This window comes from Alternaria hordeiaustralica (assembly GCF_023758085.1).
Source record: "Alternaria hordeiaustralica strain BMP 2776 chromosome Unknown scaffold_27, whole genome shotgun sequence".
Lineage (NCBI taxonomy): Eukaryota > Fungi > Ascomycota > Dothideomycetes > Pleosporales > Pleosporaceae > Alternaria > Alternaria hordeiaustralica.
In genome coordinates this window covers 282,069-293,690 of record NW_026056799.1, presented here as the reverse complement: position 1 = coordinate 293,690, position 11,622 = coordinate 282,069, and the positions used below count along the sequence as shown (strand labels likewise).

At 54.0% G+C, this 11,622-nt stretch overlaps 4 protein-coding genes across 4 annotated transcripts; 3 read left to right on the top strand and 1 right to left on the bottom strand.

Moving 5' to 3' along the window:
- Positions 1-984: 984 nt before the first annotated feature.
- On the top strand, positions 985-2,045 carry J4E84_009297 (uncharacterized protein; the record flags this gene model as incomplete). The annotated part of the gene is made up of 2 exons (XM_049391860.1): positions 985-1,734; positions 1,788-2,045. The coding sequence occupies 2 exons, from the start codon at positions 985-987 to the stop codon at positions 2,043-2,045; spliced, it is 1,008 nt and encodes a 335-aa protein (XP_049240498.1).
- A 387-nt stretch (positions 2,046-2,432) lies between these two features.
- Positions 2,433-3,284, top strand: J4E84_009296 (uncharacterized protein; the record flags this gene model as incomplete). The annotated part of the gene is made up of 1 exon (XM_049391859.1): positions 2,433-3,284. The coding sequence occupies one exon, from the start codon at positions 2,433-2,435 to the stop codon at positions 3,282-3,284; it is 852 nt and encodes a 283-aa protein (XP_049240497.1).
- Positions 3,285-3,629: 345 nt separating this feature from the next.
- On the top strand, positions 3,630-4,836 carry J4E84_009295 (uncharacterized protein; the record flags this gene model as incomplete). Its single annotated transcript, XM_049391858.1, has 2 exons — positions 3,630-3,636; positions 3,665-4,836. The coding sequence occupies 2 exons, from the start codon at positions 3,630-3,632 to the stop codon at positions 4,834-4,836; spliced, it is 1,179 nt and encodes a 392-aa protein (XP_049240496.1).
- Positions 4,837-5,809: 973 nt separating this feature from the next.
- J4E84_009294 (uncharacterized protein) lies at positions 5,810-11,307 on the bottom strand (the record flags this gene model as incomplete). The annotated part of the gene is made up of 7 exons (XM_049391857.1): positions 5,810-5,867; positions 5,927-6,542; positions 6,590-7,090; positions 7,145-7,183; positions 8,012-8,924; positions 8,973-11,087; positions 11,149-11,307. The coding sequence occupies 7 exons, from the start codon at positions 11,305-11,307 to the stop codon at positions 5,810-5,812; spliced, it is 4,401 nt and encodes a 1,466-aa protein (XP_049240495.1).
- Positions 11,308-11,622: the final 315 nt, after the last annotated feature.

Below are 11,622 nucleotides of genomic sequence, written 5' to 3'. Positions count from 1 at the left end.
GGGTTTGCTTGGTGAGGTGCTGGCGGGAACGGCGGGGTTGGACTGGTGTATGGTATATTTGCTTTCCTATGTATTTTCATGATGTATGCTGTCCTGTTCTTCTTTCTTGGTTAATGTAAGTAGCAACGCATTTGTTCTGACATGGTTGACATGTAGCGTACTAATTCTCTTCGTGATACACCAAGATGAATATATAAGCTAGTGGGTATCATCAAAAAGGTGGCCAAGTCTGGTATAGCCCTCTACCAGTTTCAAAAAGGTCGTAAAATAAGAGTGTGCAACATATCCTCGGCAGGGTCGTAACACACATCTTAACGCGTCATAGAGGGTAACGGCGCCGAGGAACGCCTATGGCTGTGTTGAGCCATCGACATCACAGTGCGTCTCACCGCATCCAATGAATTCACAGTCGCTCTTGATTAGGGGGATGCCACGCGACACAAGAAGCGCCAGACAAAGGAGTTGTCTCGAGAAAACGGGCATGACGGAATGGGATGAGAGGCGAGCTGCCAGATACTGAAGCGGTTAGATCATTACTTAGCGTCCGCGCTCCTCCCGCGGACTAAACCGCATACCAGCTAGGCTCTTCCCCAACCTCCACAAGTCGTCCACGGGTTCACCCCAGGGCTGCATCATCGGCACGTGTGCATACATTCACGCGTTGCATCCATGAAATCGGCTGTTTCCCTTGCCGGGGAATGAATGGATAGCAACAGCTGTGACACATACCAGACGACAACTTCGCTATACCTGCCGTCCTTGCCGAGCACCGCCATCGTCGGCACTCAGATCCGAACAAGATCCACCCAACACCTTATTGCCAAGCGGGTGGGTGACAGCAATCAACGTCATAGGCATCAGGCATGCTTTTTCATCAATTTGCCATGCCTTCAAAGATGGGGTTTCGCGCCAACTACGATCTCACTCTAAAACCTCACCTGAGTCGAACTATCCACGCGCTTTATTCATAAAACGCAGCGTGCCATGTCCAACATCAACATCACCAACGAACGAGAATCCTACCAAGCCGTCTTCGCCCTCGATGTCATCACAGCGGCTGGCGCCCTAATCTTCCTGGGTCTGGCTTCGAAACCTACCTTCCAGCGGATCAAACAACGCCGCTTCACCGCGCCGGGCAAGAACAGCGCGCGCGATGGCCCGCTGAAGACGACGCTCGGGACGTATCTCTTCCTCTGGCCGGCGCTTCTCTGTCTCTTCGTCGCGTACCTATGTCGCTTTATATCCGATGTCCTGAAGACGAGCGGAACGATCGACTACGATGCGGACCTGGGATGGAACGGCCGTCGCGGCTACAATCTCGCGGACAGTGACTACGCTTCGAGTATCTCAGCGCTTACGTTCGCCACGACGCTCGCGACTGTCTTTTTCACTGTGCTGCTCAACGGCGGCGTCTGGATCCACTCTAGTCATGTCCAGGAGAACGGCACTGGTATTTCGACGCCGAAGACGATGTCGCGTATCTGGAACACGTTCATCATGGTTGCCATGTTAGGTACCGGTGTTGCAGCATGGGGTCTGGGTTTGGAGGCTCGAGACATTAGTACCGGTAGCTCAGGTCCGGATGCGCTCTTGTCTTGGTCGAACGTCATGCAGCACGACCGTGCGACGAGGATTACATACATCGTGCACGAGGCCATCGTTGTCGCAGCCAGTCTGAGTGTTTCCATCGAAGTGTGGAGGGAGTATGGTACCACGAACAAGAACGCTCATGGTGTAAGTCTTGCTCTTTGTCGCAATGTATAAGTTCCGTCACTAACGCCCCACAGTCACCCGAACGCAACGATCTCGCTCGTTTCGCTTTCACCGTTGTACCTCTCATCTGGCTTCGCGACATCTTCATCATCTACGATATCATCCTCCTCTACGTCGACACCTCCGGCTGGTCGGACAGTTCTGTCTTGGCTAGCACCTTTCTGCTCGTCATCTGCAGGCAGTTTGCTAATCTAGCGATCTTGGGCATGGTGCTCTGGGGTGCTTGGCGAATGGGCCGTAGTGTTAGTATGTTTGGTGGAAGCTATGCTTGAGTGAGACAACTACTCGCGGGCTTGTCGCATCATGAAACTACATGAGCACTTCATCAAGCTTTAGACTCATGATTGGGCACATACGGCACGGATATAAACTTTCTTTTGTATGAGTAGGTATAGGATAGTTATAGCACATATGAGATTGTAATAGACTGGTAATTGTTTCATTGCTGCATTGTCATGGGATTAGAAAGTACGCCAAAGTGAAGCCTAGTCAAATGACCGAGCCTTAAGACCAACGAAACACAGCCTATACGAGACAATTTGTCTCACTCTAGCACTTTCTTCGCCCTTATAAACTGCACAGTAATTGCCCTCCTTCAGATTTTCACTCCTATCCAATACATCCACTACTCAATCGCAAAATCACCATCACCAACCAACATGAGCGACAGCGAGATGACCGACCTAGCGGACCAAGTCAACGATATCGAGGTCCCGCTAACCGCTCAAAGCAAGGCACAGCGCAGACGAGACGACGAAGTTAACAGCCTCCTCAGTACTGACACGGCAGGTCTAGCGGAGGAGTTCATGGACATCGCAACAGTCAGCCACCCTTCTCCGTCCTCCGAATTACATGACCACCAAGATCTAGACTCCTCATCTGCTCCGCGCTCACCCCTAGCAATCGATCAGTGGATTAGCGAGTCCGAAGATGACGCGCGAACGCCGGAGGAGGACAACGCTTCGCTAGAGAGAGCTCTGCGGGAATTAGAAGAGAAGCGAGCTAAGTCGCGACCCAAGGCACCGAAAAAGCGTAACTATGGTCGAGCTGGTCGAAGTGGTGAAGTCGCAAAGCTGGTAATCCGGGGTGGGCCACCGGGGAAAGTGCAAGATAGCAGCAAGCTGCACACGGAGAAACGTAACTATGGTCGGGTTGGTAGCAACGGTGGAATTGTAAAGAGAGACATGGTAATCCGTGGTGGGCGCCCTAGGAAGGCGCGGTGTGAAACTAAGGTTTGTAGTAGCGGAACTACAGAAACAGATATGGTGATCCGTGGGGGGCGCTCGGAGAAACCGCGGGATGACAGTAAGGTGCACGCGGATAGGCGGGCAAGCCAGGCACCAAATGAAGCCTACCGTAAGCGAATGCCACCTGTAGAGCCCGTTGCCGATTCGATCTGGGAGAATCTGGAACATGAAGCGTGGCTGCAACGAGGCGGGAGGAGCTGGTCTACGGAGGCAGTCGCTGATTTTGGCCGAGACGAGAGAGACATGTACGCGTGCTTTAGGTAGCTGCCTCTTCTGGTGTAAGGGGATACAATATTGGTATGTTTTTTGCTGTGTGTAGCGTAGGAGAAACACCTATGGTTGAACATTGTTGAACCACGGATAGATGTTCTTACCAAGTCCAAATCCGTCTTCTCTAGCGAACTTCACTGCGCGTGCTGAAAACGCTGCGTATATATAATGCTCGTTAACATCTGCAATCTTATTAGCAACATTTTTTTTAACCTTACTGACATATCTTTCCCTGGTAATCTAACCATTCAAGATGGCGCGCAAACGTCGCAGTGCAGACTCGACACCACCACCACCGCGGCGACAACGGCCGCTTCTTCCGGGATCGCCAAAGGCAAGATGGGGTGTTAACGGTAATGTCACAAATGCAGCAGATCTGAGTGCGGCTGAACTCGCGCTCGCGCAGGGCAGGCCTCAGGTTTTGCCAACCATGCCGGCTCCTGGTCCTCCACAGTTGGCCATCCCTACGCGAGGAGAGCATGTGGACCACGCACATATAGCGACAAATGTGCAGTCTGGCCGTAGGACTGCGCCGAGGAATACCGAGCGCAGCCAGCGCTATACCCCATATGCGCGTGCACCTCCATACCATTTTGCTGCCCATCAGGGAGCGGGATATGCGCCGCCTGCTGTCACGGCACCAGCCTCGCGTGTGAACTTCGTACAGCCGCAGCAGCAGCAATACCAGCAATACCAGCATTACCCGCAACACCAGTTTGGTAATGTCTTCGCTGAGGCGGATCTGATGAGATTTCCTTCGAACTCAAGTCAGGCTACTTTGGGCCATGGCCCTTCGCATCCTGTGGGATATCAGTCTTCAGGCAATACCTTCCAGGAAGATGGCTTGCGACCTGAGGACTTTGAGGAAGCCGGACTGAACTTGGAAGCAGTTCAAAATGGGGTGTCTGATGAGAATGCCGGGGAAGCCCAAATCCTGTCTGACTTTTCGGACTTCCAGAACTTCTTGTTGTATTCATCCGGGGATATGGCTCCTCTCGAACCGTCGGATGGGTCGTACAGCCTTGATCAGATGGCTTCACGTCCGATCTTCCATCGGTATCCCGCTCCTGCTCCTGCTCCTGCTCCCGGCTACCAGCAACCCCTTCCAGAACCCACCTTTACCGGCCACAATGTTGCTGGGGGTTACCAAAGTCCATACGCGCCGATCATGTATGCTCCACAGCAGGCGCATTTCCAGCCTACTTTCCAGCCGGTCCCGATGTACGCGCCAGGCTCCGTCAACAACAACTTCGTACAGCAGCCGGGTACGACGTATGCGCCAGGCCCCGTCAACAACTTCGTCGTGCAGCAGCCTCAACCGACGATGCGTACGCAACCCCAGGCCAACTACCCCGCTGCCGCCTACAACCCACCAGCGGCTTACACAGCACCTTCCTCGCGACAGCCAGGAAACTACAACGGCAGCACCGGGCAGGCACGACAGCAGGATGCTGGATCGAGGCGGAGACGGTCAAGCTTGTACCTCACCACCGAGGAATGGGTTGAGGCGCAACGAAGGCAACCTCGGGCTCCTCCCAGTGAGTGAGGATAAGGATGCGGACGAGCTGGATGAGAAGGGAATATGGACGCGGAATATAAGGAGATAAGCGGAAAATAAGCATGCGTGAGACGCCACGGCTGGAATGGACCGGGCAACGAGAGATGGACGAGGCTAAAGAAGACGGAGCAACAAAGCATGTGGAGACATGGAGACTGGAGCTGCGAAACTGGAGTGGGTTCAACAAGAAGATGCAAGGAAAAAGAGAAAGACGATCAAGCACACACCTCGTACAAGCTACATCATCAACCGCATCCCAACCGTGACGCGCCAAACCTCTTTACTGTCACTTCCCAGCTTCCCTCGCAGAAGCTTTTGCATCCCAACCGCGACGCGCGAAACCTTCGTCGCGAATCTGAGTGCGACGTTGCTCTCAGCGGTACCGACCCCCCGATAACCGATATCGGAACGCTCGGAATAGCTACCATTTGGAGCTAGTGCTTGGCGTTCACGTCAGCCAATGAGCGCTTCTGGGGTTCACGTGTTCGAGTTCCAAGTCTTTCTGCGAGAGAAGACTTTGATGTTTTGGTTGGGGGTTTGGATGTTTGGTAAAGAGGGGATTTGACAGTTAGCCAAATGGGTTTGTTGCAGTATGTTGGTCTTTTCTGGTTCAGTGTATTTGAGCTCGAAAGGCCCTATCAGGGTAGCTTTAGCGGAGTTGTCTTGACGATGTGGTAATGTTGTGACGCTGCCTATTAGAAGAGTATCATTTCGCACGCGTCATTTTGTCATGGAACAACACGTCATCCACATGTCCAGATTAGTAGTATGACTTTTATCATTGGTATCTATTTTATCCATCTCATCATACTCATCAGGACGTCGCATTTCCCCAATCCTAACCCGCCTTCCCCTTCGGCGTAACCTCAGGACTCGCATAAGTAACCTGATCATGCATGTTCTCACGATGCAGCCACCTCCGCCAGTACGTCAACGTAGTATGCATATCAGACGAAGCCTTCTAAGCCCTCGACATGTTCTCGCCCTCCTCCGCCTTCTGAAGACCGTACTTCTTGAGACTATTTCACGTTAGCAAACCATCCATAACTCATACCCCCCAAAGAAGATCTAAACTCACCGAATGCTCTGAATAGCAATAAAGCCCGTAGTATCCATAGGACTAAAGTTATCCAACGTATCCATACTAGCCTCCTCCTCAGAGTACAGCTTCTCCGTCTGACTAGACCGACCAAGCACATACGCGTTACCCTTGTACAGCTTCAACCTGACCTCGCCGTTGACCCTGCGCTGCGAGAAGAGCAGACTGTTCTCGATGAACTCGCGCTCAGGAGAGAAGTACATGCCGTTGTAGAGCTGGTAGCTCCAGTTGTGGGACACGAACTGGTCGCGCAGGTTGCGCACCTGGGCGTCCATGACGAGGCCCTCGAGGTCGAGATGGGCGAGGCGGAGGATGGTCATGGCGGGCGAGTCGTAGCAGCCGCGCGATTTGAGGCCGATGAAACGGTTCTCGACGATGTCGATGCGGCCGATGCCGTGGGTGAAGCCGAGTTTGTTGAGGGCGGTGAAGAGCTCCACGGAGTCGGTGTAGGTCTCCGAGGGGGTGGTGAGTTTGACGGGGATGCCCTTTTCGAAGTGGACGGTTATGTCGGTGGGTTCGTTGGGGGCGTTGAGGGGGGAGTCGGTCATGGTCCACATGTCGTCTGGGGGAGACACGTCGGGGTCCTCGAGGATGCCTGGATCATTAGCCTTGAACACACAACCTTAATGTGTGGTATCTTACCGGCCTCGTAGCTGCAGTGAGCCAAGTTGGCGTCCATAGACCAGGGCTTCGCCTTGGTAGACGTAACCGGAATACCATGCTGCTCCGCATAGTCAAGCAGATCCTGCCTGCCCTTGAAGCGGTCGCAGAACTCCGGCAGCCTCCACGGCGCAATAACCTTGATAGTAGGCTGAAGTGTGTAGAAAGCCAGCTCGAAGCGGACCTGATCGTTGCCCTTGCCGGTGCAGCCGTGCGAGACGAACCCACAGCCTTCTTGTTGCGCGACGCGGATCTGTGCGCGGGCGATGACGGGGCGGGCCAGCGAGGTGCCGAGGAGGTAGCGGCCTTCGTATGAAGCGTTGCACTGGACGGCGCGGAAGCAGAGTTCCTCGACGAATTCCTTTTGCAGGTCTAGGATGACCATCTTCTTCGCGCCGATCTTGAGCGCCTTCTTCTCCACCTCGTCCCAGGGCTCTTCCTGGCCGACGTTGGCGAGGAAGCAGACGACCTCATAGCCCTCCTCTTTGTCTACGCGTTAGATTGTGAGGTGTGTGTCTGAATGTGTTTCTGACATACCGATGAGCCATTTCAGGATCGTGGAGGTGTCGAGGCCGCCTAATGACTCGGGTTAGTTTGTTGGCTCTGAGCGAGTGAACGCAATTGACGCAGTCGAACGAAGTGAGACGCAGTAAGACGCAGGTGAGCGTAGCGAACGCATTTGGCGTGGAATTGTTAGTTGTAGGGTACTCACCAGAGTAAGCAAGGCAAACGCGTCCCTTTGACATATCTGCAAGCGTTCGTGTATAAAAAGGTAAAAGAAGTTTCGAAGGAAGAAGTCAAGAAGAGTCAATTGAAGAGGGGTTGCGGCGTCTGGGGAACGACGTGTGGAGAGTCAGAAACCTTATCTTATCGGCACAAAAAATGTTCGGTCCCTCACCATCCCTGCTGCCCGATCATCGGCTGTCAGCCTCACGACTGACCTGAACTCTGGATAGCCCTTAGTAAAGGTACCTAGAGTTTGTGTCGCGGTTTGCAGTATGCAGTATACGTACTGTTGAAACTTTACTAGTAGGCAGCATCTGAGGTAATGTATATTCCTACAGTCAAGTATTTCACACAATGCGACACAAACGGTAGCTATCCCCAATGCCTGTCTCGCTGTATTGATGTGCTCAAACTTCACAGTAAGTTCACACATCAACATAACAAGCCGCTGCTGCGTCTCAACGGAATGATATTCGACAAGGTATATAATCCCAACGCCAAGTATGCAATGCCCCGTCCGTCCCAGAGACATAATTCGTCGCACGCGCAAGGTATAATCTTAACCAGACTGTCGCTACCCAAACTTCTCAAAGATGCAGCGCCAAAAGTCAAATAACGCGTAAACACCTAACCCAACGCGCTGGATCTGTTATTGACACGTGCGTTGCTAGAAAGCACCACCAGCAACCCTCTCCCTCTCATAGAAAACAATATACGCCTTCTCATTCTGCAGACGGTTGTGTGGTGGAAGATTCCCAGGATCAAAGTCCGTGATCTTATCGTCGTTGAACGAACGCCAACATCCCCTAGACTTATCCTTGACGAACGCGATGTAATGTCCGCTTCCTAGCGTAGCACCAATATGCCATATGACAGCATAGGCGTTGTAGACATACGGCCCATTCATAGTAGGATCGCTCTTGACACCAGCAAGTTGCGCAGGTCCATCTCGGGCCTTTTCACTCACGTATCTTTCTTGTTCTGGCGTCATGGGTGGTTCGACAAAGGGACCCATGTCGAGACGTTGGAGCGGGAAATTGACAGGCGTCCGGACTTTCCGGGCGCTTTCCGTGCGCGAGGCGCTGAAGCGCTTGAAGTGGATGACGAGGGTGTCGGGGGCGCGGGTGATGGTGATTTTCTTTACGGCTTCGCGGTCTTTCTTGCAGCGAGGGCAACGCCATAGTTCGTCGCCTGCTAGACGCTCTGGTGCGCAGTATGAGTTGAGACAATGGCGCAGGTCGCATTCGCCGTCTCGGGGAATCTCGACGCTGATACTCCAGAAGGCTTCGTATGTTGTACTTGTCACGCCGCATGTTTGGCATGTCAGCTGCGACGCGTGCTGGCCGGCAAACAGGCCACCAATGACGGACATGTCGCGGTGTTGGTATCTTCGCCACTCGATCATTGCCGAATACTGGCGGGGAAACCTCTCTCGTTGCAACTCTTCCTGATCCGAAAGTGGCTTGAGTGGCGGCTTGTTCCAGGTCAGGTTCAAGTCTTCGTGCATGTAGTCTAGAACGAATTCCAGGAACTCCTTGGCGTCTTGCTGCTCATCAATGCCCCACTGCGAGTTGAAGTGTCCGCAGATGCGCTGTTCAAAGTTAGCCATGCCTATTTTCTGCTTCCATATTTGACTTACCCTGAACGTGCTTGGGCGCACGGACGTGACATCGCCCTTGTACAGATTAGACAGTAGCGTCGCGTACGCCTCTGGTAAGATCCCCTTTGTTCCTTTCCAGTTATCTCGCTGCAGGTCTCGCTGATATCGTCCGGTGAGGAACAGATCTGAAAGCAATAGATGCCCACTGAGACACTGCACCACCGAGTTCATGTAGCACGTGACACCAAAGTTCAGCAGGCCCGTCCTATGTAGCCTAAGGTTACTAAACTGAGGTTGTCCGTTGTAGACGACATTGCGGTTCTGTTCTTGCCGATCGTGTACGCCACTGTAGCTCACCCTAGGAACAGAAGGCGGCGGCCGCGAAGGCGCAACGGGTATGGCAGGTGCGACGTATTGATTGGTCGACTGAAACTTCGACGGGTACATCATAGATGACTGCTCGGCTTCAACATCGGGGTATCGGCGTAGGAACTCTTCTGTCGAACGGTAGAAATCCTGCGTAGGTTCATCTTCCTCCTCACCATCTGCCGGAGGCACTTCCACTGCAGCACGCCCTTTTCGAGCCTCCTCCAGCCATTGTTGCTGCTCTTCTTGGTCCATGGGGACGTATTCGCGTTTCGACCTTCTCTGCGTATTGTTCCTCGCGATATGGCTGGCAGCTGGCGATCGTCGTATGGCCCGAGCCCGCGTCGGACCAGCGGCCACTTGTCCAGCAGTGTTCGACGTCTTCAAAGCCTGTGGGCCTACCAAGTCCATCCAAGCATCTAGACCGCCTTTGAGCAGAACCGGAGGACGCCTGAGCGGTTTATCGGCGTTGAACTCGTGCAGGGTATCGAATAATCGCTTCAACGCAATCTCGCTATCAGATCGGTTGTGTGTATGCATGAAGTCGATGTTCCTTGTCGACTCATCGTAATATACGACCACATCGAAGTCGGCCCTCTTGTCGAACATGTCTTGTTCCTCATCCGGCGATATGATGAGACGGTCCAGAAGCTGTTCGGCGGAGTCGCCATCGCGCAATGTCAATGGCTCTATGCACATGATGTTACGCACAAAGATGTGCCCAGCGTCGAAGTCTGTCCTGTCTCGTACGTCGATGGTGAGTACATTGTACATGCGGTAGTAGTCGTAAAGCATGCTGGCATCGATCTCAAGTTCAACCGTCTTGCTGACAGACCTCGTTCGCCCATTACCATCTCGAAGGGTTTGCGCGGGAAAGTATGAGTCGGGCGCACTGTTTGCGTTGGGTGCATACGCTGATGCACTTGAGGCGGCAAGTGAATTGGTACGGCCCCCGGTCCCGTTCAAACTCCTGGGTGTACTCCGAGGTGCGTTGATGCTCGAAGGACCTGAGATGTTCCTCGCTGGACTATAGGTAGGACTAGGCTCCTTCGGTAGTGAAGCCGCGAATTGTGTATCTAGAGGCAGCTTCGGTGGCGGCGGAGGCATGTGAAGGGGTGGCGGTGGCATGCCCCGTGGACCCATGATCCGGTTTGTAGAGTGGTAGTCTGCAGGAGAGGGCATCTTGACGGACAGATCCTGGCTGGGGCGTGGCGATGTATCGACTAGGGGACCGGTGCCTCTCAGATTCGCGAACCGCTGAGCAAGATCATTCACTCCGTTGACATTCGATATGCTCTGGTGCACAGCCCGCCCATGCAGCGATTGCGGTTTCGGTTGCACGGGGGGTTTTCTCCGTGAAGAATCCAGAGAGGCCGCAGGTGACGCTCGACCGTTTGGCAGCCCGGTGGGGACTTCAGGAAGCATCAGCTCGTCGTCTTTCCGCATCGCAATCATGCCATTGCGGTTGCTTTGTGTTGTAGAGGGGGGTGTAGAGGTCGTCCTGTGGTGTGCGCCGTTCCTCTTGTTGTCGTTCTTTATAATGTCCTTTATGCGCACAAACCGCTCTTCGTTTGACTTGATCTCTTTCATAAGCTCGTTGAAGTCGCGGTGGATCTGGCTTCGGCTGCCGTTGATCTTGTCGTAGTAGTCGCGGTGGGTGGGTATCAGTTCGGCGACGATCTGGTATGCGACAATGTATTCCCAGTAGGCGCCGGCGGGAGAGCGGTTGTTGAGCATGTTCTTGGCCGAGTTGAAGTGCCCCCTGGCTCGTTCAAGGAGGAGTTTGATCTGTGATGGTCAGCGACTGGCGCATGAACGTGTTACCTCTGAGGCGGCGTTGGATGAGTACCGAATGGTGTTTTAGCGACTCGGCCGTGTCTGTCGCAGAGGCTATGATTTCGGCGATGGGCGGGAATGGGCCAACTGGGCCTCTGGAGTCACCAGCGCCGTCGCCGCTTCCCCATCCGTCTGCGCCGACGCCGTGCGCGCCATTGGTGTAGCCGTTCATGGCGGTGGTGGTGGTGTGGGCGGGCGAACGAGGTGCTGAGGGCGGCGGAGGAGGTGCCGCACTCACAAACACACTTTGATCGGCGGGCAGGCGTGCATGTTCTCGAGTCCGAGCAAGGCGCACCTGGGTGTATCGAGACCCGCAGTCGAATACGCGTACGTGTGGCCAGAGAGGCAGTGTTGATCGGGAATGCGGGGCGGATCGGGTAGCGCGTGATTGGGCAGTGGCGTGCAGTCACGGGCGGCGATTCTACAGGAGCGGGCGGGTTCCAGGGGCGATTTGGGTATCGTGAGTGAAGGCGTTGGGCGTGGATGG